This window comes from Triturus cristatus, chromosome 12 (assembly GCF_964204655.1).
Source record: "Triturus cristatus chromosome 12, aTriCri1.1, whole genome shotgun sequence".
Classification (NCBI taxonomy): Eukaryota; Metazoa; Chordata; class Amphibia; order Caudata; family Salamandridae; genus Triturus; species Triturus cristatus.
In genome coordinates this window covers 94,519,032-94,545,964 of record NC_140595.1, presented here as the reverse complement: position 1 = coordinate 94,545,964, position 26,933 = coordinate 94,519,032, and the positions used below count along the sequence as shown (strand labels likewise).

The 26,933-nt window shown below is 44.5% G+C and overlaps 1 protein-coding gene across 1 annotated transcript; it reads left to right on the top strand.

Moving 5' to 3' along the window:
- Window positions 1-3,552: 3,552 nt before the first annotated feature.
- MLLT11 (MLLT11 transcription factor 7 cofactor) lies at window positions 3,553-24,507 on the top strand. The gene is made up of 2 exons (XM_085636821.1): window positions 3,553-3,690; window positions 23,423-24,507. Exon 2 carries the CDS (start codon window positions 23,429-23,431, stop codon window positions 23,687-23,689), a length of 261 nt encoding a protein of 86 aa, XP_085492947.1. The 5' UTR covers window positions 3,553-3,690; window positions 23,423-23,428; the 3' UTR covers window positions 23,690-24,507.
- The last annotated feature ends 2,426 nt before the right edge of the window (window positions 24,508-26,933 follow it).

Here is a 26,933-nt window from a genome sequence, read left to right as displayed (position 1 = left end):
AAAAGTGAAGTATTGTGTAGAACATGGTTGGGAAGGGTGCAACAAACCTGACTTTCTTGGTGAACTCAAAGCATTCTGGGAAGTGAGAAATGAGCTAGGCATTGAAGGGTTATTTTTAGTAAGAGGAGAAAAAATTATTCCACCCTCCATTCTAAGAAATAAAATACTGGCTCTTTGTCACGAAGGTCATCCAGGTATTGCACGTACCAAACAGAGTGTTAAGTCTCTGTATTGGTGACCCAAAGTTGACATTGAAACTGAACGCTTTGTTAGATCTTGCGTAGAGTGTGTTTCTGTAAGGGATCGGGTTGTGCGCGCCTGCGTGGCCTACAACCCGAATAATGCGCAAGGACCGGATGGGGGAGGAGTCGCGTGTTCAAAAGGATCGACGCCCGCACAGGACGTCGTGCGTAATTCAGGATAGCGAGCCGTTCCGGATCCCGAGTGGAAAGAGAGCGCGTAGCCGGTTCTCCGTTGCGGCGAGTGACCAAGCTGGTTCCAGTCTCTGTCGCCTTGCCTGAGCACTTCCGAAGTCTCGTTCCTGAGGAGAAGAAAGCCACCAGGGTCCTGGAGCTCCCGGCGGAGCAAATCAGATAAGTGTGTGTCCTCGCACTCGGCGGGGGAGTGTCCCGTCACCCATTCCGTTCCTTTTGCAAGACTCCCGTTTTCCCCCATTGATGCTAGGGTGTAGGAGTGAAACTCCCCTCCCTACACCCCTGGTCTGAGACATTACACATTACGTTCCTTTCCCAAGGCTCCCGTTTCCCCCATTTGTTCTATGGTGTATGAGTGAAACTTTGCCTACCTACACGCATGGTCTGTGACTTTGTTCAAGGGAGTGTGTAGGCGGAGGCAGTATCCTAGCATTCAAGGCACCTTTCTCCCGCGGTGACGTAACCATAGCTCCAAAGACCTTTGTTTTGGACTCACGAATTATAGGGGGGTGTTGTTTCTGAACCTGTTCTAAAAACGCTGTGTGAGGCCAATGAACACAGCAGTTCGTTTATCCTAAGTTTATTGGGCAGCATGTTCCGGACATTACCGATTCACACAGGGGAAGGGGCACTATTTATTTTACCTCAATTACAGTCATACCATGAATGAATGTGTGTGATGAAGTGGGCTGTGCTAAGTTACAGTACATATATGTGAAGAAGAATACAGATTGGTGTTCTTGGTATTACTTATGGTTGTGTGAGTTTATATTCCAAGAAGGGATCTTTCTTGGCAGTGAGAATTAAAGAGCGTAGCCATTAGTGTGAATGTAAGAGAGTAGTCTTCCATGACATTTCTTTATTATTGTTTCGTGTTTGTAGATTGTCTTTCCTTTACAGGTTCTACTCCCTGCTGTTCCCTTCCTTCCCTTCCCTCGCTTGATCACCCTAACCTTCCGTGCCATCAGTGCAGGAGTTGGGGGTGTCGAGAGGTGGAACCCCTATTGCATCGCCAGAATCCTGAGGAGAGTTGAACTGGGGAACGGAATCGTAACAGTTTCAGCTGACAAGTCCCAGAAAACCTTGAATCCTCCATCAAGTCCCTTAGCTTGTCCAAATTTACAGTGGGAAGATGTAGCTCTAGATTTAATGGGGCCTGTATTATGGACTGATGGTTCGCAGAACTACATCATTGTTTTGATGGATTTATTTTCGAAATGGCTTGAACTCGAAATAGTTACAAAGATAGACACTCGTTCTGTTATCAACTTTCTTGAAAACATCTTTTTTGAGAGAAGGTTTTCCTAAATCCTTACTTACGGACAATGGTGTTCAGTTTAAATCTCTGGAAATGAAAAAAATGTATGGAATATACCGGGATTGAGCAAAAGTTCACTGCGTTATACCATCCTAGGGGAAATGCTGTGGTTGAGAGGATGAATAGAGTTATTGAAGGTATTGTACAACTTTCCATGACCAATAAGAAAGATTTAAATACAGAACTGATGAAAATGATGTGAAGTCATAGAGTCACTGTACATGATTCTATTAGTAATAGTCCTTTTGTCATAATGAGATGTAGGATTCCCCATTCCAAAGTTAATCCAGGTTGGATGAACAAAGGAGGAAAAATTGATTGGGACATCAGTGACATTAGAGATTTTATGAATAAAACTCAACAGAAGAACAAAATATATTTTGACAACAAATATGGAGTCAAGGATGTAAATATTCATGTAGGACAATGGGTAAAAGTGAAATCCAGTAGTAAGGTTGTGAAAGGTGAAAATAGATTCAGCAAACCCAAAAAAATTGTTAAAGTAAACAGAAACACGGTCCAACTTGAAGATGGATCCATTTACCATATGAGTAAATTAGCCCTTGTCAAAATGTGCGATGTTAAGGAAAAAAATCACTGTACTAATACTGACTCCGAGACTGATAGGTACTGGTGGATCACCATTGATCATGATAACACTGTCAATGTACCTGTCCCCAATGGAGAGATACATGTATCTAATGACATTGAATCTAGTCATACATCAGATTCTTGTGACAGTAATACAATTTCCAATTTACTTGCAAACCAAAATTGCTCCAATAAGATTAGCGGTTTTGGTGGAAAAATTACTAAACCCAAGAAACTTGAAGATTATGTTTGTACTAATTATATTTGATTTATTTTATGTATTTTATTTTGTTGTTGTTTTTGTTTCTTTATATAGAGAGGATAAGGGTATTGTTTAAATAAAGAAGGGGGATGTGTAGTGATATCTCTTTAATAGATCTTTGAGTGTAGAGTGTTCTGTATTCTTTATTCTGTACATGTAAAATTAGAATACTTGGGAATCAGTTATGGTGTAGCTGAGGACGTGCTACCACCTACTTGCCTGTGCTGTCCCGAGGTTGTCAATAAAGCATTTGAATACTTTTCAATAGTATTTGTATTCATTACAAGCAGCAACAGGCGACTGGTGGGCGGGGCCTAAGGGAGACAGGGCGTGCACCAACCCCACCCACTTCCAAAGAAGCCAGACAGAAGACCAACAACTATAGATCTCGAAGCGAGCAGCTTGCGCTGCAACGCAGACGAGACCTAAAAAACATAATTATGATCTACAGACTTGCTATACCACTGACATGCTGTGTATGTCACGCATACACACGAACACGCCTCACAAACAGTTGAATAATTACAGAGCACTGCGTAGCTTCGAAAATCCAGGCGTGAGACGTAATAAGAGCGTCCTCTGGCCCTGCAGTCCGTGGCAGATCCCTTCTGGGAGGGCTATTTATTTATTTGAGCATCTCTGAGATTGGCTGCCGTCTCACGTCATCGGGGAGCAGCGTGCAGCACCGAGGCTATTTCTGTGGTGCGGTTACATGACCTGCCTTACAGAGCGCCGCATCTTCTCCGCATTCCATCCATGTCTGCCGTCTGATGGGCAAGGGGCGGGGGGGACCATGTGATGAAGGAGCGGGGGTAGGGTAGGACCACGTGACTCTGTGGGCGCTGTCTGCCACAGGCCGCAAAGCTGAATCATTCCCCCACCACCCTTGGCAGAGAAGGGCTACTCGGCGCTGCGGTGACACTCCCCCGGCCCCGCAGCATCGTCTGTGCCAGGGACGCTTAGTAGCCTGCCTCTGCACCCCCAGGGTTGATTCAAAGAAGCTTGACATCGAGCACCCCCCAGCCCACTCTGCGCCTCGTGGCTGACTGAAACCTCTCCATCATAAACAAAGAGCCCGTAAACCAGTAAGTACCAGCGGTCGTTGACACGTGTTAATGTCTAGTTTTTATAACGCCCGTTAAAAGGGGGATTACGTGATTATTCGAGGTTTTGTGGCGGATTTAGCATTATTTTTGTGGCGGATTTAGCATTATTTTTGTGGGTGGTTGGCTGAGATCAGGTTGTATAGACTACAGACGTGAAGTGCAGGGTGGAAGCAGTGTGTGTATATATGTGTGTGTATAGATATATGTATGTATATATGTGTGTGTGTGTATATATATGTGTGTGTATATATATATACACACACACACATATGCATACCTTTCAGAATGCATAACATAATACATGTGTGTGGCATGTCAGAAATCAGCAAGAAGCGTAATACAGAGATGGTGAACTTATGGGCAATCTACGGAGGAAACCTAAAAAGGTCTATCCAATAAGCTTTGGAATAATCGCTATATTGATTGGACAATATGAGACCTGTCAGAATATCGAGCAAAAAAATAAAAGTTAGTGAGGTAAATTATTTGAGAACAATTGACAGAAAAAATGTAAAGACTCCTTCCACTTTTGAATAATTGTCACAGATATAGAGAGCATGGAGAGCTTTCAGAGTAGTCGATAGTAGGTATAGAGATGATGAGCTTTCAGAGTAGTCGACAGTAGGTATAGAGATGACACAGTGATGAGCTTTCAGAGTAGTCGACAGCAGATATATAGAGATGGCTCAGTGATGAGCTTTCAGAGAAGTCGACAGCAGACGTAGAGATGGTACAGTGATAAGCTTTCAGCGTAGTCAACAGTAGATATATAGAGATGCTACGGTGATGAGCTTTCAGAGTAGTCGACAGTAGGTATAGAGATGACACAGTGATGAGCTTTCAAAGAAGTCGACAGTAGATATATAGAGATGATACGGTGATGAGCTCTCAGAGTAGTCGACAGCAGACGTAGAGATGGTACAGTGATAAGCTTTCAGCGTAGTCAACAGTAGATATATAGAGATGACACAGTGATGAGCTTTCAAAGAAGTCGACAGTAGATATATAGAGATGATACGGTGATGAGCTTTCAGAGTAGTCGACAGCAGACGTAGAGATGGTACAGTGATAAGCTTTCAGCGTAGTCAACAGTAGATATATAGAGATAATACGGTGATGAGCTTTCAGAGTAGTCGACAGTAGGTATAGAGATGACACAGTGATGAGCTTTCAGAGAAGTCGACAGTAGATATATAGAGATGATACGGTGATTAGCTCTCAGAGTGGTCAACAGCAGATATAGAGATGGTACGCTGGAGCACTTTTAGAGTAGTCAACAGCAGATACAGAGATGGTACGGTGGAGCACTTTTAGAGTAGTCAACAGCAGATACAGAGATGGTATGATAAATCGCTTTTAGAATAATCATCAGAAGATATAGCGATGATAAGGTGATTTCAGAGTAGTCAATTGCAGATATGAGATGGAACGGTGATGAGTTTTCACAGTAGTTAACTGCAGATATATAGAGATGGAATTGTGGTGAGCTTTCAGAGTAGACGGAAGTAGATATACAGATGGTACGGTGACAGTGCTTAATTTGTAAAATACGTAGTGCCCTCAACTAGAGGACACTAGAGCTTGCACTATCACTATCCGTTGCCCCTGGCAGCACTGCCAATGACAGCACCAACACACTACTAATCATCACACTCTTAAAAGTGTGGCAATTCATACTATTACAGGCCCCAAAGCTATAAGAATGGCTTTGGAGGCAAATACTAATAATTGGAATTGTAAATTGAAATAATAAACAGAAGTTGTTGTGCTCATATCTAAATTGCCAGACATCAATACCATGTGGCAGACACTCATAGGCCCTGGTACTGGTAATTAAGTGCCGGTGCTGAGCACCGGAAAGACCTGCACAAATTAAGCACTGTATGGTGATGAGCTTTCAGAGTAGTCGGGAGTAGATATAGAGATGGTACGGTGATGAGCTTTCAGAGTAGTCGGGAGTAGATATAGAGATGATACGGTGATGAGCTTTCAGAGTAGTCGGGAGTAGCTAAAGAGATGATACGGTGATGAGCTTTCTTAGTAGTCGGGAGTAGATATAGAGATGTTGCGAGGATGAGCTTTCAGCGTAGTGGAGAGTAGCTTTAGAGATGGTACCAGGATGAGCTTTCAGAGTAGTTGGGAGTAGAAATAGAGATGGTGCGAGGATGAGCTTAGAATAGTCGGGAGTAGATATAGAGATGGTGCGAGGATGAGCTTTCAGAGTAGTCGGGAGTAGATATAGAGATGGTGCGAGGATGAGCTTTCAGAGTAGTCGGGAGTAGATATAGAGATGGTGCGAGGATGAGCTTTCAGAGTAGTCGGGATTAGATATAGAGAAAGGTATGATGAGGAGGCTTTCAGAGAAGTCAACAACAGATATTTAGAGATGGAACGGTAATGATCTTTCAGAGTAGTCGACACAAGATATTCGAAGATTATATGGTGCTGACCTTTAAGAATAATCAACGGCAGATCTAGATGTGGTTTTGACTGATAGATGAAAAATGCAAATAGTAAGGTGCATGAGCCTCAGCAGATGTATAAACTGCTATGGCAGATGAGATTTCAAATAAAACAGCAGAAATATATAGATGGGATACTATGCAAACCTTCAGAATAATGGAGAGAAAACATGTAACGATGGTATAGTAAATAGGCATTCGCCTAATCAATAGAAGGAACGGGATGCTGACATAGTGTGCGAGATTTCAGACGAGTTTTCCAATGAAATGAAAGATAGCTTTCGAAAAATGTACAATGGAACTATTAGAGTTGATACGGTGCCTACGTTTCATAACTATCAACAGAAGAAATAAGGAAACATACAGTACATAGTATTTTTGAAGCGTTCGTAATAATTGCCAGAATAAATATTAGTAAAGTTATTAATATGCAAGAGAAGCAATAATGATCATGTGGTCTTTGGAGGGGCTGTTAACGGGAGATAGATAGTAGCTTAATATAAAATAAGAATCTGTCGAACTCCATGGGAGGCGGAGGCGGCAGGAGGAGGCGGGGCTACGTCAAATCACAGCCTTTTATCCTATTTGGTAATCAGCCAGTTTTAGCCTAGCCTGGCCATCTGGGGACTTCTGTTTGTACCGCGAACGCCAATACCAATAAATCTGGGAAATGTTTGTAAAATGCGGTGACAAACCCTGGATTTCCCGTTGTGGGCTAATTAATGCTGCAGTCCGTCATCTCAACCATGATCCCCGTGCGTGGGGCGTGGCAGGGGCCGGTCTGAGACCGGAAGCACGGGATTTTGTCCTATTAATGCAACTATTGTCCTCAGACAAAAGAGCCGGGGTCTGGGGAGAGCTGGGGTGGAATGAAACAACAGGGCTTGATCCTGTCCTGCAGGGCGTGGCCTTCTGTGCCTTTAAGAGCCGCGCGCGTGCGCGTGTCTGTCTGCGCGTGCTGGGCTCGGCGTGTCTATATCTGTCCCTGTAGCTAGCAGCACGAGGGTGTGTTTTTTCCTTGGGAGAGGCAGTGTGCGTGTGTAAATGGTTTTAGATGTGACCAACCAGCAGTATGTTAGACTGTCTGGCTTTTTTAGTGGTGCCCCACCCCATGTATATACATACAATGTCCCATTTACAGCCCCTCCAAAGACTACATAATTTTTATATTTCTTCTCCTGATTATTAAAAAAGTCAATGTAAAATGTCTTCCTAATATTGCTCCTGTCAATTATTCTTCACAACGATTCAAAAATATCATGTAATATACTTTTTTCTACATTTCTCATATATATATATATATATTTATTTAAAAAAAAAAATTTCCAAACGTAAGCTAAAACAAAACGTGGCGCACACTCTCAGGGATAATCAAATTACTTTATTCTGCTCCCATCGCCAGACAAACGCGTTACGGCCATACTGGCCTTCGTCCCAAAAAACCCCAAAAAAAAACATATATAGGAGCTCCGCGCAATCAGCAAACTTTGGTGCAGTACGAGGAGTACAAACGCGGCGCCCCCCCAAGCAGAGGTATTTCCATTATGGACATTATTTAAGCGAGGGGAGAGAGGAGGCGGCATTGCGCTGCCTGATAAGGGCACAAATCAAGGTCTCAGCGGGATCATCATTTCCAGGACTTTTGCGATGGAATGCAGCCCAGCGCCAAGAAATTGGGGACAATATCACTGTCCAGTGTTCCACATCACTTGTTTTGGAACCTCATGCGGACTACATGTACCATCATGCATTGGACCTGGGATTCTAAGCGCAACTAACACACCTGCCTGAGAGAGGAGGAGCTTAGAGTCTACTTCAAAGGTAGTGGTCTCTGAAGCTCACGAGGAAACATTAGCCTGTGGGACTGGCACTGATGACGGCCATTCCGGCCAGAAACGCGTCTGCCATGGATGTTCCACGATCTGCAGAAGTGCTTTTATATGCTGAATTAAATCCTGTTTTGTGCCCAGAGCATGTGTCCCGCTGATTTCATTTCAGATCAGCAATTCGTGGTGAGGTATAGTCGGTTTCCGCTGATACCGACAGGGGCACGCCCTCTCGTTCAGGAGCTCCGCGCAATCAGCAAACTTTGGTGCAGTACGAGGAGTACAAACGCGGCGCCCCCCCAAGCAGAGGTATTTCCATTATGGACATTATTTAAGCGAGGGGAGAGAGGAGGCGGCATTGCGCTGCCTGATAAGGGCACAAATCAAGGTCTCAGCGGGATCATCATTTCCAGGACTTTTGCGATGGAATGCAGCCCAGCGCCAAGAAATTGGGGACAATATCGCTGTCCAGTGTTCCACATCACTTGTTTTGGAACCTCATGCGGACTACATGTACCATCATGCATTGGACCTGGGATTCTAAGCGCAACTAACACACCTGCCTGAGAGAGGAGGAGCTTAGAGTCTACTTCACAGGGAGTGGTCTCTGAAGCTCACGAGGAAACATTAGCCTGTGGGACTGGCACTGATGACGGCCATTCCGGCCAGAAACGCGTCTGCCATGGATGTTCCACGATCTGCAGAAGTGCTTTTATATGCTGAATTAAATCCTGTTTTGTGCCCAGAGCATGTGTCCCGCTGATTTCATTTCAGATCAGCAATTCGTGGTGATATATATTTATATATATAAATCTCCGTGAGCGTGACTGCCTATGGGCGAGACTCTGCAGCCGCCTGAGCATGTTCGTGATCTCTGTAGGTGCGCTTGTTTGAGTGTTCCTGTGTGTGTGTTGTTACCCGAGTACGATTGTCACCTGTGTGATTGTGCTTCTGTTGGCTGCATGGGTGTATGATCCCCTGGATGGCCCTGTGCGTTGGCTACATGTATGTGCATAGTGGTGTTGTGTAAGACTATTGTCCTGTCCAGATTTTCGTGTCTGCCTGTATGTGTAACTTTGAGTTCGGTTGTGTGCCTGTGTTTGGAGGTGCTATTTGTACGAGTATGTCACTCTCCCAAAGATCACGCATTGAGTCAAGTGCGCTTTCTACATTTTGAAGGCCTTTCTTCTTTGGAAAGCGGTATTTCGGGTGCCCCCAGGGGCGGCTCCTCCGCTGAGGTGGAGGAACATCACCCCACTGCCTTTCAGCACGTCAAAAACAGAAAAATAAAATGATAACGCAATGTTATTATCATTTTAGTTTTCTGTGCTGGGGCACTTTTGTAGGGTGTGGCTGAGGTACGCAGGGGGGAGGAGTGGGGGCACCCTCCTAAGTACGCATGAATGTTTGAAGGGCCGGCCAAACATTCATACACACTTAGCATGTTCTCCACCCAGGCTGCATTACAGCCTGGGTGGAGAACATGCCCAGGCTTTATTCCAAACCACAGTGCTCAGACCAAACACAATGCTGCATTGCAGCGCTGTGATTGGCTCAGGGGAGCCTATCCTGCTTCCTGTTCCAGCAGAAGCCAGGAAGAGGACTGAAGAAAGGCGGCCGCCGGCCAGCTGGCCGGCCTACAGGTAAGTGATTTAAAAACATCGACTGGCCCTTGTTGAGTGGTAATTTATTTTCCATCTACTTTTCTGGCCTGGCTTTACCCTATATATATATATATTTATGTTATGTTATGTTATGTTATGTTAGTTTGTTTATAAAGCGCTCAACTCACCCTGGGGCATCTCGGTGCTGCCTAGAAGAATAGGGTCCTGCAAGGGGAGCATTGAAGAAACTGGAGAGAGGATTTAAAATAAAAAGGCTTTCAGCTGTTTTCTAAAAATGCCGTAGCAAGGGATTGATCGCAGCACCTGGGGGAGCTGGTTCCAATATCTTGGAGCGAGATATGAAAAGGCTCTGCCGCCAGTCCGGGTGAGAAGAAATCGAGGAACCTGAAGGAGACCCAGCGAGCTAGATCTGAGTCTCCTAGAGGGACAGTATTTAAGAAGTTTTCTTTGTAGGTAGAGAGGACCTCCGTTGCTCAAGGCATTATAGGTTAGGCAACTGATTTTGAAAAATGATCTCTTTTTCACAGATAGCCAGTGTAGTTCTCTGAGCATCGTAATATATATATATATATATATATATATATATATATATATATATATATATATATATATATATATATATATATATATATATATATATATATATATATATAGATACACATACACACACAAACACGCACATATATGGAAGTTGCAGTGAGGTTTTTAATGATTTCATAGAACATACCATTAGTGGTGTAATATACAAGGTATCTAGCTGTGGATGGCGAGGGTACGAGCTATATTACGATACGTAAACCAACCCCACTGCCTTTTTATTTCATTAAGGGCTGGGCGTATGATTCCCTGCCAGTGCTCCTGCGGGCATGGAAACTGCTGTGTCCCAGGGGTGGGCTCCCCAGGACACTGTGTTTGAGCAGGACCCAGGACTTGGGTCCCCAGGACCTTTACAGGCTTGGGGAGGGTGGATGTGTGCCACACTTCCCATTTATATTTAGGCTTCGGCCTGGGGGATGGGGTCCCCAGGCCCATTACAAGCTTTGGGAGGTGGGTCAGGGACTACTGGGAAAATGGGGGCTTTTTAAGACCAAGAAAGTATTTGCTTTTAGCCATTTTCTTGTATTGGCGAGGACCTGGCAGCTCATACAGCAATACAAATTTACAATACCCATGCTAAAACGCAACAAGCATTGACAAATTTGAAAGGCTTTGAGCCAGCACAGCACCAGGCCTATTGGATTTGCCAATGTTTGTTATTTAAAGTTATTGTGATGAAGTCTTTAAGTGACATTGTAACCTATTAGCTGCCTGCAATGTGTGTGCATTGTCTCCAATACAAACAATAGCAAAATTAATGGCACAACTGAAAGGCTTGCTTTTTAAAAACATCGCTAGTAAAATAGCCAATATGCAAAACCTTTACAGAAAACATATGGTGAATGCGTTCTGGAGGTGACGTCTTCTTTTTGTGCCATATACATGCATTCAAATGTAAACAAATTGAAAGAAAAATTAACCATCGCACCCGTTTTCCGAGGGCAAACCTATTGCCTTTGCCAATGCTTGTTAATCTTTGTATTTTCCAATGGGATTTTAACCCCTTCAGTGCCCGCCCCTTTCCCCGCCCTGTGCCGGCCGTTGTATTAGCGGGCGGGGTCTATGACGAGCTGGACTCGTCATGGGCACAGCGCCACCGCGGCCCATGACGAGTCCAGCTCGTCATGGGCACTGAAGGGGTTAAAGCAAAAAACGTCATTTGTCATAATAAGCAACACAAACTAATACATTCACTGGGTCACAATAAAAGATACATGGAGTAACGGCATGAGTACTACTAAATGAAGAAATTGTTCTGTTGAATAAACATCTTCATAACAGATATGAGGGTAGAAAAAGATCATGAGTAATGCTTAGCTATGCGTAGCATAAAGTAGCATGAACTACCATGTCCTCGCTTAACACAGCATGACCCCTGGCCTGTACTTGTGTCCTTAACTGTTCTTTTCATTTGTGCAAATGAATATATGACATTACAACGCATGCTTTTACGTCGCATGATTTTACAACACATACCATTACAACTAATTTTTTTAAACTACCATTACAACGCATTCCATTACAACGCATAATAATTTTAGTACAACAGTAGGGTAAGTGTTGGATAGCGTAGGGGTAAAAATGACTATTCCGCCTTCAGTAAGTGCAACAGTAGGGAAAGTGTTGGATAGTGTCAGGGTAAAAATTACTATTCCCACTCCAGTGAGTGCAACAGTAGGGAAAGTGTTGCATAGCGTAGGGGTAAAAATTACTATTCCCAACTACCCCAAAACCGATACCCACCCTAAAACTTAAGATTATCCATTACTAACCTTATAATGCGTTGTGATGGCATGCGTTGTAATGGCATGCGTTGTAATGGCATGTGTTGTAATGACATGCCTTGTAATGACATGCGATGTAAAGGCACTTGCGTTGGAAAAGTTGCGTTGTAAAGGCATTGCGATGTAATGCCTGCGTTGTAATGGACGTTTCCCATGCAAATACATCACACATGAACAAACGCATACACCTAAAAACATTCAGGCCTATTGGCTATCGCAATGCTTGTTAGCACTGACTTGTACCAGATAAAAAAGTAACAATGGCTATTCTTCTCCTTGCATCACTTTACTCTGCAGTCTCCCTCTATGCCTAAGTCACATACCCCATTTTCTCCTCATGTCTTTTTCTGAAATATCTGTATCTGCATTTCTTTCACTTCATCTCCTTTCTCTCCATCACTGTCTTCTCAATTTCCCTGTCTGCATTCACTTTCATTTGTCCCCTCCGTGTCCCCACCTTCTGCTCCACCACACGCACACACTGTGCACCTTCTTCACACACTTACACATGTAACCCTAATTACAATTGGCGCTTGTGACCATCACTCTTTAGCTCTCTGCAGTGAGGGCATGGATTCAATGGGCACACAGTCAGAACAGCTTTGTGGCCCTCTGACAGGCACTGTGAGAAACCGGCACTGCCTTCAGCATAATTCCAGAGCTCTCAATCGTGCCCCCTTCATGAACATCCATCCACCCATCCATGCACCCAGACACGTAGAAGCGACTCAGTTCACAGTAAGCACTATACAAGAGTCCTATGCTGAAGGAAAAAGCAAAACTACAAAAACACATCTGGGAAGAAAAAAAAAACCATACGGCATGAAATAAAACGTGTGAAATGTAACAAGGACAGCATCACTGATTTGGATTACGTTAATGGTTTTTGCCCGCAGTCGAGAAAGTGGTCAGTGGTTTTGCTTGAAAAGTTAAAACATGTATATAGGGCCTGGTACGTACATGTTTCAATGTCTTTTTTAAATGACTGCCAGTGCTCAACACGATGAGGATCCGCTCCACTAAAAGACCTGATGATTGCAAGTCGCCGAGGAGTTCCTTGACCATAATGACAAGGCTGATGGCAGAGCCCTTTATAGGGTCTTGAACTCTAAGGCCACTTACAACAGGCTTTTAATGTACGGTCTTAGGATATTTTGGGCTACATGTACGAAGAATAGGTATAGCAATTTCTTAATTGCGATTTCCTGCGAACTGCAATTAGGAAATCGCTATTTCTAATGTATGAAACTCTTGTGAGTTTCATTTGCGATCTCTAGTGGGTCCCAAATAGACCTACCACATGAATATTAATCAGGTACGTCACAATTTGCAACTCATTAGGAATCGCAGCCATCACAGGGATGGTGGCCTGCTGGGGTCAGCAGACCACCATATCTGTGTTTGCTTTTAAATAAAGTAATCTTTTTTTTAAAACAGACCGTTTTTCTTGAAGGAAAAGAAAATGCATTTGAAAAGAACAAAAAAAACGTTGAAGTTTCATTGTTTGTTTAAATCTGTTTTATTGTTTTCATATAACCGTGAACACATTTATTGTGCTTGCAGTGCTTTTAACAATCATACAAACAATTAACACCCTGGTGGATCCTGTAGCTATGCTTCTGGCTATACAAGAAATTCTATGGGGCCGTGGCCCAGCACTATACTTGTACGCATGTTGTAATTCCCGTCACAGTGGTGAGAGGTCAAAGCTCGACAGATTAGCAATTTATACCTTGCCATGCAACGTGTAGCTTTCCCCCCAGCCCCAGTGGTAGCATTATCAGTGAGAAGCTACTTTACTGGGCGTATGCAGAAAAACATTGATATGTTCCACAGAATAGCGTGCATGATATGGTTAGTTGGCCCAAATAAGAAGGAAGGCTTCGCCACTAATGCATGTTTCTGCCAGTGTCCAACAAAAAAGGAAAACTTAAGAGAACAAGGGGAGGGAAGGAAGGGGCCCATAGAGGTCGTCGCTTGCAGGGCCGAACTGGGAACCAAAACCGGCCCTGGCAAAGTGCTCGGCTGGCCCCCCGGGTATTGGGGGGTGCGGCTGAGCTGTTTGCCAGGGCCAGTTTCGGCCGATTTTGTTACAGGAGCCAAAATGGCCCTGTAACAAAAACGGCCTCCCAGGGGCCCAAAACCGGCCACCACCCATGCGGCCCACTGGGGTAATGCCCAGTGCCCGCTACAGCCAGTCTGGCCCTGGTCGCTTGAGGCCTAGCCGTGACTGGTAGTTGTCATGGGTGTGTGCATTGATACCAAGAGGAGTGAAAATAGTACAGTGAAGAATGGGGGGAGTATGGAAAGGTCCCTCTCCTATGTTAGTGTAGGTAGCTTCACTATGAGAGTTCAGCCCGCGTGGTAGTAGAGCATCTTCAAAGAGCTGCAAAGCACGCAAACGAGGGGGGTGGAGTGGCAGTGTTCTAGTTTAGACAGATGTAGTAGCAAGGGTTGCCATATGTGTGTGAATTTAGTATCAGAATGTGTGATACGGCAGGTTAAGAGCTTCATTGTCATGGTGTGCCATAGGTGAGTGAGCTACAGTTTAGCCGGTTGGGTCGAAGATTTCTTCCATTGCAGGGTGATGAACTGTTTGGCTGCCCCTAACATGTGTAGGATCACACGCCAATCAGAGTGCATCATAGCATTGAGAGTTTGGGGTTGGATCCCCAGAATAGTTACCTGCGGTATTCTCGGGATGGGAAACCCCACTGTGTCTTTGATGTGGCTCAGCACCGCCTTCCAGAAAAGGGTTAAAAGCGAGCAGGACCACCAGATGTGGATGAAAGAGCCCCTGTGGGAGTTGCAACGCCAGCACAGAGATGAGGAAGTGGGGAACATCCTTTGCAGCCGGACAGGAGTCATCATTTTGTAGGCCGTCTCCCGTTGGGTGATGCTTCTGTATGTCTTAGGAATGTCCCTCCATAGCTGTTCCCATTGCTCTGGAAGGATGTTGCCTGGAGTGTCAGAGTGCCGTTGCCGTCGATAAGGGTGGAGGGGTAGAGAATTGGAGTGGTCTAGGACTTGGTACATGCATGTAATCAATCTCCGCTAGCCATCAAAGGAATGTACAAGTTACTCGAAAGACGTAAGTGGGCGCGTGGCTCCCTGTGTATTAATGGGTGTATGTAGCCAGTGTCGGAGCTGGTAGTGTTGCAATCATGTCGTGACGGGAAGGTGGAAGTCTTGTATGCACTGGTCAAAGGACTTAAAGTCTTTCCTCTCAAAGAGATCACTGATCGTGCGGCATTCCCCTTCCTCCCAAGCCGGAAAGGAGTGGGGTTGCAAGGCCGGAGGAAAGATGGGGTTCTGGGCCAGTGGGGTGTTGGGAGATGGGAAGGAGGTGAGACCCCTTCTGACAGCAAGTTTATCCCATATTTTCAAGACAGTTCTTGTGGGGGTAGCGATGTAGGCTCTACTTGGCTGTGATCGCTTCGGTAACCAGGCCAAGTCCCAAATAGGCCTGCATGCCACCGCTGTATCCATATGAAACCAATGTTTCTTGCTTTTGCATACCACTCAGTCCGAGATGTATCGCTAGTGCGCCACCCAGCAGTTGACAGGGAAATTGGGAAAGGCAAGCCCCCCTGATCTTTTGGCAACATTAGGATCCTATTGGAAAATTGCGGTCTACCCTTACCCCAAATGAAGGCATTCACTTGCCTCTGGAGGCTTGCAATATTTGGGATAGGCGTAGGGAGCGTTTAAAAAAGGTAGAGTACCTTAGTCAATATGGACATTTTCACTGTGTTGGGTCAAACTAGCTATGCTACAGGGTGCGACTTCCAGCGCCTTAGGTCTTCCCTAACAGAGTGCCGGCATTCCGGCCAGTTAGCTTGAGACCACGAGGCCAGTGAGGAAGTCACATTAAGGCCAAGGTACCGAATTGAATGAGCAGCCCATTGAAACGGTGTGAGACAACGTAGTTCAAGGATCTCCTGCTGGGGGAGTGTTAGATTCAGCACCTGTGATTTAGCCGTATTAATCTTGAGGCCCGAGATGCGCTGAAATGTGTGGAGGAGGGAGATTAGTGCAGGGAGGGAGTCCCTGGGGTTGGTCAGTGTGAGCAGAAGATAATCTGCGAATAACGCTACCTTGTGATCATCACCTCCGAAAGGGATGCCCTTGCTTATGGAGGACCGACGTATGGCTATTGCAAGGGGTTCTACTGCTGGGCAAAAAGTAAGGGGAATAGCGGGCATCTCTGTCGGGTGTTGAATATGCACTGGAGGGGCAAGGAGTCAGTTGACCCTAATTTGCACCGAAGGGGCAAGGTAAAATGCCATAATCCGGGATATCAGGACTGGTCCAAGTCCAATCCTCTGTAGAACCGCTCTTAGAAAGATCCAGTCCACCCTATCAAACGCTTTCTTTGTGTCAACAGAGAGAGAAGACATGCTGGGATATTTCGCCGCTGGACCTTTTCCTACAGGTGGGCTATATGACGGGTATTATGCGGCACTTGGTGGTGGCGTATGAATCCCACCAGATCTGGGTCTATCAGGCTAGGGAGGTATGGCTCCAATCGGTTTGCCAGGATTTTAGTATATATCTTGGCATCTGTGTTGAGAAGAGAGATAGGGCGGTAGGATGTGCATAGCATCAGGTCCTTCCCTGGCTTGGGTATAAGAACTATCTCAGCCCTAGACATCGTTGGGAGTCGAGCTGGTACTATTAGAGAGAGAGTTGAATAGATCCCCCTGAGGTAGTCCTGAATATGGGCTAAAAACAAGAGGAAAAAGGCCGTTGGACCGTGTCCAGTGTAAACGGGGCCTCTAGATTTTGTGGATGAGAGGGGTCGAGAGGCGACCATAGGCAGGGAGTGAGGAAGGGACAGGTCTCTTCCTGGGATGTTTCACCTTGTCTATATAGGGCTAAAAAGAATGTGTGGCATGCCCTCTGTTTATAACTTTCAGAGGTAGCCCACATGCCATCTTTGTTTTTAACCTTGGACATGTGGGCATGGGAGACACAGGCACAGAGTCGACAGGCCAACAAAGAGCTGACCTTGTTTCCGCCCTCGTAATATTTTTGTTTCATGGTGAGAAGTGAATGCTCCGCTTTATTTACCCTCTGCACCTTCAGCTGGCCACAAAGTGAGGCCAGCCGTTTCTGGTGCTGCCGTGATGACGCAACATGGTTTAGACATTCCAGGGCCTTTATGTCCCTGGATAGCCCGGCCTCTACTAACCAAGCCTCCTGGACCTGGGTAATTGCAATGGAGGTAATAGTCTCACGGATGGTCTCCTTAAAGGCGTCCCACAAGATGTGTCCGTCGGTATCGTTCAGAGCATTCGTCACAAAATAGGCTTGGTTCTCTTGCCGTATTTCTGCCACATTGACCTGGTTGCGTAGTATGTGCGGGGGGAGTCGCCAACATGATGAGGGGTCACGTCGATGCCACCCATGGAGATTTCAAGATGCGCGTAGTCCGAGATAGATATATCCGAAATACAAACCGACTTCAAGGTCCGAATAAGTGACTGTGATATAAAAAAAATAGCTGAGGCGTGAATATTAACGGTGGACGTGGGAGAAAAAGGTGAAGTCTTGTACGTCCGGCGCTTTATATCGCCAAGCATCTATCAGGTCCAAGGCTGTGATATCCCTATTTAGTGCCGCGGACATTTCTCCCGTGCCTTGGAAAGTAGTCACACTACGATCAAGTGTGGGATCCTACACCAAATGAAAGTCTCCCCCAATAAGCATCTTTCCGACCTCTTGTGAAGGAAGGTCCTTTAGGAGTTTCCTTAGGTATGTATCCAGAGATTGATTGGGAACATAGACATTAAATAATATAAGGGGTCTGCCATTAATTAGGGATTTACTTTTTAGGTAGCGTCCCTCCCGGTCTTGTGTTATTTGAGTCCCCTGCAAGTTAAGGCCCGCCTTGATGAGAATAGCCACCCCTGCCGTCTTAGATAGTGAGGACGCCCAGTATTGTGTTGGGTACTTGGGATGCGCCATGCGACTTGTGTGTGGGCGCAAAAGATGGGTTTTCTGAAGGAAGATAATATCTGGGTCTTGTATCAATAGGTAGCGCCAGACCTGCCATTGCTTGTTGGGGGCGTTTAGGCCTTTCACGTTGAGCGAAAGAAGTCTAATCTGTGTCATGTTTGTTGATGTGGGGTAAAATAGGGAGCAGTGTTTAGGCCCTACCCGGCCACTAAGGGTGAGGTGCGCATGTCATAGGGGATCTCACTGCACGTGAATGCATAAAGAGAGTGGGGGCAGTACTGTGGTCGGCCCGTCTTGCCCCGCAAGATATAGGGTAGCGTGCCCCCGATGACAGAGCAATGCGATAATGAAAAGGTATACTGCACGCAACCCCCAGGGGCTCCAGGGACAGGGAAGAAAAGAGGGGGATGCAATCCAACAATAACAAAGACAATTAGGCCTATAGGGCCATAACGGTCCATTCAAGTCCTTGAGTGGCCCAACGGTAGAGACTAGGGCCATTCTGAGAAAGTCACTCCCCTTTGGGACCAGTTGAATGGGGGGGGCAGATGATCCTGCTTCAGGCCGCGGTCTCCTAACCTGGCAGCCGGCCCATGATACCAAAGCGATGCGGCGGAGGGTGGGGGGGGGGAGTCCCCCTTGGGGCCCTGGGATCTCAATGAGTTTATTCCAAAATTGGGGTGTTATGGAGAAAAAGAGGTGGAGATCGTGGGAGAGATGTCAGGGCCGGGTGGCCCTCTCCATAACGGTCATAGTCCAGCCCACTGGTTGTATCACACATTGTGACATTGTTGTTTGCAGGCAAGGAGTTTGTCAGATCATTCCATCGGGGACCCATAAACAGGTGACTTCCATGTCTAAGATGCACGAGGGGAGGGTGCAGTAGAGGCAGGCGGAGAGTGAGTCGGTGACTGGATGCCGTCCATAGATCGTAGATGTTGTATGAGGACTTGCTTGGCCTGCAGAGTAGAGTTACTCCTATTCTGAGCCGTGTTTCTGGGACGCGTTACAGTTGTCCACACTGGGCGCAGAGAGACTCTGGGCTGGGCGTGTAGTGAGGTCGGGCTGGAAGGACGGGACTCCGCCGAGAGTTGAAGTAGTTGCTGAGTCGGATCGACATGCGCCTGCCCTCCCACGTTAAGAGCAGGGCGAATGTGTGGCCGCATTGATATTTAACATTCAGCTCTCGCAGTTTGTCTGTGACCAGTTTGAAAGCCCTGCGCCGTTGCAGTGTGACAGGGGAGAGATCCTGGAACATTTGGATGCGATATCCGTTGTAAGTCAACTCTTTTTTCTCCCAAATGGGATAAGAAATGGGGCAAATGGAACGTACATCGTGGTAACCTGTGTGTATCCCCATCAGTGGCCATGCGACAAGTAGGAGAGCGAGATTTAGACATATTATGATTGTAACCACCTTAATTATTGCAATGAAACAAGGTACAATTATTCGCAATGCTAATTGGAGAATGTATGTGACTCTAATTGTTGTAAAATCAATAAAAAGATTAGATAAAAAAAAACCTCTGTTTTCTCCCTCGCAGCGCGTAAAACTGCCTCCTTCTCTGTGAAGAAGTGCACCTGGGTGAAGATGTCCGGCACTAGATCAGTATTGCCACCCGGGCCGCGACCCGGTGGGCCCTGTCCAAAGTCGGTGGGGAGGCATTGTCATCACCCCGAACAGCCTGGAGGAGCTTCGCTGTATAGGTCATAATGTCCTGCCCATCCACGCCCAAGTTTCATTTTTTAAGAGTAGGCCGTGCCCGTAGGACCTCTGCCTGCTCTTAAAAAATATTTTACCAGCTATTCTCAAAGGGGAAAGGGACCCCTTCCCATTTGCGAATGGGTTCCCTTCAACTTTGAGTTGGTTGTAAAGTGCGAATGTTTTGCAACCACATAAAGTTCGCAAAACATTCGTACATACTATTTCTATTTGGAAGGGATTTTTTCAAAAACAGGAGGGCAACATGTGTCCTAATTTTAATTCACTTTGGGCCAGACTTTCGGCCCTTCCTATTTGCTAGTCGCGCAAATTGCGTCATTTTGCGATTCGCAAATAGGAATGTACAACAGTGTCTAGCACACTGTTTGCTATTCTGAATATTTTAACTGCCAGTCACAAAGGGGAAGGGGTCCCCTGGGGACCCCTTCCCGTTTGCAAGTGGCTTACCACCCATTTGAAATGGTTGGTAAATTGCGAGTGTTTTGCGGCCGCAAATGCGGCCGCAAAACATTCTTACATTTAAGTGTGAGTCGCTATTAAGAAGGGACGCCCTTGGCACAACCCTTCCTAATAGCGAGTCACAAACCCTATTTTGCGAGTCGGTAATAGGTTACCGACTCGTAAAGTATGGTTTGTAATTAGGGCAGACCCATTTTGCGGTCGCAAACGGGCTGATTTCCTGTTTGCGAGCTCAAAATATGGTCGTACATCTGGCCCTTGTGCTTTAATTGTTTTATAGCTGTGATCACTCTTAATTTAATTTCTTGTCAACCAAGTCTTTTTTCCTTCTCCTTTTTTTTCTTAAGAATGAGTCCTCAAGCGTTGCAATTTTATTTATAGATCCTTTATTCAATCCAAAAAATCTCTTTTTGGCAGACCTAGCCAACATGTTTCATCCCTTATAGGGACTTTATCAGGGCCTAAAAAGATTTTTTACATAGTCAGTACAATACATGGGCTGACAGTTTTACATTTGAGTATTGCGCATTTTTTAATTCATTTTTACTTTTTCTCTTTTTTCATAATTTTATTTATCAACAATCCTATTTTCTTCCCAATTAATATGAGATCACCCAGTATATACAATTTGACTATCTCTTATCAGAATGGGACTCATTCTTGGCCATTCCTTCCCATTCCTTGGGTTTTGTGTCCTGTGAGTACAGCCAATAAATTTCTCTATTTTGATTGTCTTTCACTGTGTTATCTCAAGCTTCACTTCCTACATTTTAATTTTTTCGTCCTGATCAAATTCCCTCTTCATTCCCACTGTCAAACAAACCATATATATTACAGTTGACATTTTCTTATAAGTATTTTTGTTTTCACAATCACATAGAGACCTTCCTCACTCATGACTTTCTCAATTTCTCTCATTTGTCTTTCACGCTCCCATATGTCACCTCACAGACAAACCTTGCAACGTCTCTAATGACATTCCCCCTTCTTTCAGTTTCCTCACTCATGAGCATTTCTCATGTCTGTTGCAGTTTTTCCTGTGAGGAGACATATGGGAGTGTGAAAGACAAATGAGAGAAATTGTAGAAATAGAGTTTTGTACACTTTTTTCAGGCTATCGCACATATTAAAAGAATAACACACAGGGGGTTTGCTCCTCTTCGGTCAAGGACCTTTTTGTTTGGTTTGGTGTTTTCTTTAGAATCAACACACCTATGCTCTCACCTTTGATCCAGTGAATCAGCCAACAGACGGGGGCTTTTAAAACTATCCTTATTTGAAGGCCATTTACCAACTTTTATGTTTTTTTCACCTGCTTAAGGGGAGAGACTTATTTTGTCTGGAGACATCAACCTGCTTTAAAAAAAAGAACACTTTTTTCCTGCTGGCTGCTTTTGCAACCAGAAAGCACCTCCTGGAGTAAACACACACTAAAGAGCCCCTTGTTTCTTTCCATTTTTTGAGGTCTGTAAGGGAACTGCCTTCTCCCTGGCCTTTGTGATACAAGTAAAATCACCAAGGCTGAAGTTTCTTGTGAAGAGTCATTTTATGTCTGCAAAAATGTATGTTAGGTTTTATAAACTCTTTAAAAATTTGTTTTGTATGCCAGGTCAGCAGTAGACAGTCCCATATATATGGACAATCCAAAGATGTAGGAAAATCAATGGAAAATGTATTGGGGGAAAAAGGGTAAAATCTACAGAAACAAAAGTGAAAAAAACATATGAATGTTCTTTAACTAATGGCAAAAATTATGATAAAATAACATCAAACTGCATTCTCAGGATTCTTTTTATTGGAATGTGTACAATTCAGGGTAATTGAAATGTCTGTAGTCTGTCTTTTTGCACATGTGTCTCTTCAGCTATCCTTGAATCCTGATGTTTTCTTGACACAGCCTTAGAGTTTTTTTACTGAGGAGTTCACTTGAGTAACACCGCCAGATGGAGCAGTCAGATTTCTATAGATGGGGCATTGTCATTGCAAAACCTAGGTACGATCAAATGGTTTGCTCTAAGATTTGGTGGGAAGGCATTCTTGGTCCCCGTAAAGGTATATATGCTAATGCCCTGACTGAAGCGGCCTTTAGTACTGAACTATGAGCCCTAGCCAACTGCTCAGGACACACTGGAAAGCTGTTATCTGAGATGCCTTGCGCAAAACTAGATAACATCAAGTCTTTGGGTCAAATAGTTATAGTTTTTATTAGAGTTTTGTTGTCATCTACATATGACCATCACAGAAAAGCTTAATAGAATTAGATTGAGGATATTTACACTGACACCTTGCTTGGTTCCAAAGCATTCCTGCACAATTATTATATTTATGATAGCCGAATGATGGTCTGATCTGTCAAGTGCACGTATGTCACTTCTGCCCTTGTTAAAGACCAATATTGTTTTTGATCAATGTCCTAGCTGCCCTGTGTGCATGAAATACATTTTTTTTGTCTGACCAGTTTCTGAGGCTGAGGAGTTTGTGGGGTCTTCAACTGTCCCTTTAAGGGTGGATTATGGCCAAACCAAGTCCTGATTTGTGAAATTGAATCCTGGAACTCTGCCCATAGCTGCTTTGACTAACAATAGAGCCAGGGCCTTCCCATAGTCTAGTTAAATGTTATTTCCACCCTGACGTTAAAGAACCAAATGTTTATTTTCTTCTATACTGACCTTCTTAATATAGGTTCAGATCCGATAAAAATAGGCGGTCTTAAGAAGCAATCTGTTTGTGCTAAATATGCATTGCAATGAATTGGTCTTTGTTGTTTTCCAATTCCAAAAGTTTTCCTGGGTAGTACAGAAACATACCTGAACGCTGTCTAGGACATTTGCTGAGTTCGCTATGAACAGTAATATTATGTACTCATGAACAATGTTCTAATTGATTAACGCAACCGTTATACATTTTATTACATTGTGCATTCGCATTTGAGCTCTATAAAGCACTGTTTGTCGCACTACAAAAATTGAAATATACCTTTCTATGAAAGATAGGCTAGGGCTATGTAGTCGTACAAAAGAATTGCATGATTTGTTCAGATTTTATGGTAAATTCGTTTCAGAAATAAAGCTTAGATTGATTGAATCCAGCTCCTTCGTCCTCTATGGCGTTCTGCCTAGTGCCGCTGCCGAAGTGCTCTTTAGATTTATTAACTTGAATGGAGAGTAATAAGAAAATCAGAATGTTTAGTAAGAGCAAAACATGATAGCGTTACAGTTTTTATCTTGTATGACCAATTCCTTGTTCTTTCTACTTACTCTCTACTCTAATGCAGGACAAGATGCTGGACAGTGTGAGCAGCCAGTTCAACTCCTGCGTCTTCTGGAAGCTTCCTATCCCAGAGCTGGACCTAAGCGAGCTGGAGGGATTGGGCATCGAGTTCCCACGGCCTTCGAACAAGTCAAGTGCCAATGGAAAGCGCATTGGGGATTCGGAGTACGGCATGCTGAAGGAGCCAAAAGAAGAGGACACCCTAGTGCAGTACAACTCCTTCAACTACTGGAGAGCACCAATCATGGCCGTGGACTTTGATTTCATCTAGAGAGGTCTAGCATACCTTAGCATCCCCCAACCACAGTTTCTCACTCATGGAAGGTGCAATAGCAGATTTTGGGTGCCATCTTGAAAGGCAGGATAGAAGGCTTTGCCAACCAACTTTGAAGCTGGCATAGGAGGCTTTGGGGGGGAGGGAGTAGGTGATTTGGGTTTATTTGTTGTCCATAACTGTGACATCAGACTTTGGGTGAGTGGGCTCTTTTTTCCTCATACCTCCAACATCTGACTTAGTGTAGTTTCTTCTCTTTTGTTTGGGCTATCCTGTGAAATTCCACCTTCCTTGTCTTAGCCTTATATTCCTTAGCTCCAATGTTCAGATGTTTTTTCTGTACTTATGTTACAACTTTTGCTCGTTGCCTACTGGGGGTAAAACCTTAACCTAATCCTTCGGGGATGGAACAAAAATAGGACCTTTGTAATATATGCCGTTGATAGCAAGAAAGCAATGCCTCGTATTTCTGCTCCTAAGTATTAACCGAATATGAATGTTAGAGGCAGGCACAAATATAAGTGCAAACAAGTAGGTTTTGCAGGAGAAAATATTTATACAAAATCTACATATTTGACAGATTTCTGTTTACTGAAAAGATTTCCGCCCAAACTTGTTTTGTGGAAAATGTAAACACAGGCAAAGTGTTGTAAATGTTACAAAGGTAGTAAAAGTTTTCAACTTCAGAGAACGCAGCAGGATGAAATACGATTATGTGCACACAGTTCTACAGAATTGAAACACAGCAAGCCATTTATCAGCGAATCCAAAAAATATGGACCTCGTTGAGATATGGGGTTAATATATGCTGAATGTATTTCATACTTTTTATAGTTTATTATTTATTAAGGATTTCTATATTGTGTCAGTGTTCTGCTTTTCGTTCGATTTAGAGTGGCTTAAGGCACTGCAAAAACTAGACCACAACTTAAGTGGAATTAAAAGACACACAGAGTCACCACAAACAGATTAACCTTGACTAAGCAATAGGTCTTGGTGTCCTCCGTCTTCTTTCCCCTCAACAGACCCTTCTATGGAAAAATGTGGTCCAGTTGGTTCAATTGCGATGGACAAGGACTACATCTCCCAGAATACATTGAATTCTGGTAGAATGGGAAGCTCAGGAGACCGGTATGTGGTGTATCCCATGCACTGAATTGCGGTAACCTCAGACTTTCCAAAATCATGAGCTCTGGTAACAGATATTGTTACCCCTCTCAGTCTCTCTCAATTTAGCGACTGCTGCACGGCTGCCAAGTGGATCCATGAGATAACTTTATCCTTTTTTTAGCCAGTATGAATTGCATTTGGGAACTTGTAGATTCATTTTCAACTTTGGAAATATGGGTCTTACAATTTGAGTTCACAAACATAGCTGGCTGAATGTGTCACACATAACATTGGGGACATTGGCGGCTACAACCTCGCGGAACTATTCCCTAGCAGAAACCAAACTTGCACCCCACACATGCGTTTACCTGCAGATCGAGCTGTTATTCTCATTTGTAATACTGAGCAATGATTCCCTACTGCTCAGCGTGGGAACACCTCTGTCATACTTACCTCTGCTTTGGGTCGCGGTTGTATTTGAGGTTAGCTGCCAAATTGCCCCATGTCATGCGTGGAACCTTCAGACACACAAGGACTGTAAGCATGGGCTCAAAAATCCTATCTTGCCATTTTAAAAGCTGAACTACAAGTCACAGAATGCAGTGTGATATTGGCAACATGGCCAGGAAAGGCCTACGGTGCCATGCACTGCATGGGTCACTTTGCAAACTACACATGAGGGTGGGGAGAGCTATTACAAGGGAGTCTCAGTGCTGTTCCCCACAGCTAGGTGTTCCCACGTTCCTACTGAACATTATATATTTTATTTATTTATAATTATTTATTTATTTATTTATTTGTATATGTACATGTATCTGATCGGGGCGGTACCACACCTCGTCACGAGACTGAGTGAGCGTGGCAGACCTTTTATTGTGGTGTGTTAAGTTAACATCAGAGGATCCAATTAAATGTTGGCTGGAGTGTATCCCCAGGCGGCCTTCTCCTCCAGCTGATTATAACTGGCCCAGTCCTCCTGCATCGTGGATTACCTAAAAAATCATTTGCGGGTCCATGGTGGAGCTGCAGGGTGTATCCTGGCCGGTGCCGGACCCCTTCTACAGGACGGCACTGTCTTCTCATCTAACTGGCCCAAAGGCTGCACTGAACCCCTGATACCATCTAGGCTAATGCGGCTTTCAGAGCTCCTGAAAACATGCCTGAAGACATTGATGGCTAGAAGAAATTGATACACATGGTGCCCCGCTCTCAATATGTGCAGTAACAGCAGTTACCGCTTCTATTGCAATAAAGAGCTTCTTCATAAGTATCATCTAAATTTACTGGGGGTAAATGTCTGGTAAACAGTGAGACATGCAGGTGCTGCAAGAGCCAAAATCCTAATGTCATGACCCATTTTGAGGTAAACTGGCCCTAATGTGTTCTATTACTCCAACATTCTACATGTTTTGCTTATCAGGCATGCCTCTGAAAGGCCGGCGAGACTAAGACTGGGTCACTAAAACTTTGAACTTGCCTGCCTCTGAAAAACCGGCTGGGTGGGTTGAGGTGTGGCGCCGTGGCCAGGGCGACTGACTCCGGAATCTAGGGATCACCGTTCGATCCCCGGCGGCAGATTAGCCCAGCACCATGTGACTCTGGGCAATAGCTTGCTTAATCTTCCCGACGGCCCTTACGGGTGATTGTTCGCGCTGTACAAATGTGGATTATTATTATTGAGTCCGTCACATATTAGGAGCCCGAAAGCAAGTGCTGATGGGGTTGAAACAGAATTAGCCATGTTAGTTTAGCTTTCCTGATACTGAACTCAGAATACCCAGTAGAAGGCTGCACTAAAAATGGGATGAACCTCCAGATAAAGTGCTGTCTACCAGGCCAACCATGACCGAATCTTATGGGGCCACACTCAACAATGGCCCACGTCAGAATGTGTACTCCCCTCAGTGTTTTATGAATGTATTTATATTATTTAATATGTCATGTCAATTATTGCTGTTTGGCAAGAGGGGCAGGTCTCCCTTGCAAAACTCCAAGCATTCATCTGTTGGATGGCGCACAACTCTCTTTTTGCCAGTGGATTTCTCTTTTCGATGGCTCGTTTTGTGATTTTTATAATTGAAATATTATCTTTTGCCAACTTCTTTCTACTCCAGTGAACCATACTGAGGCT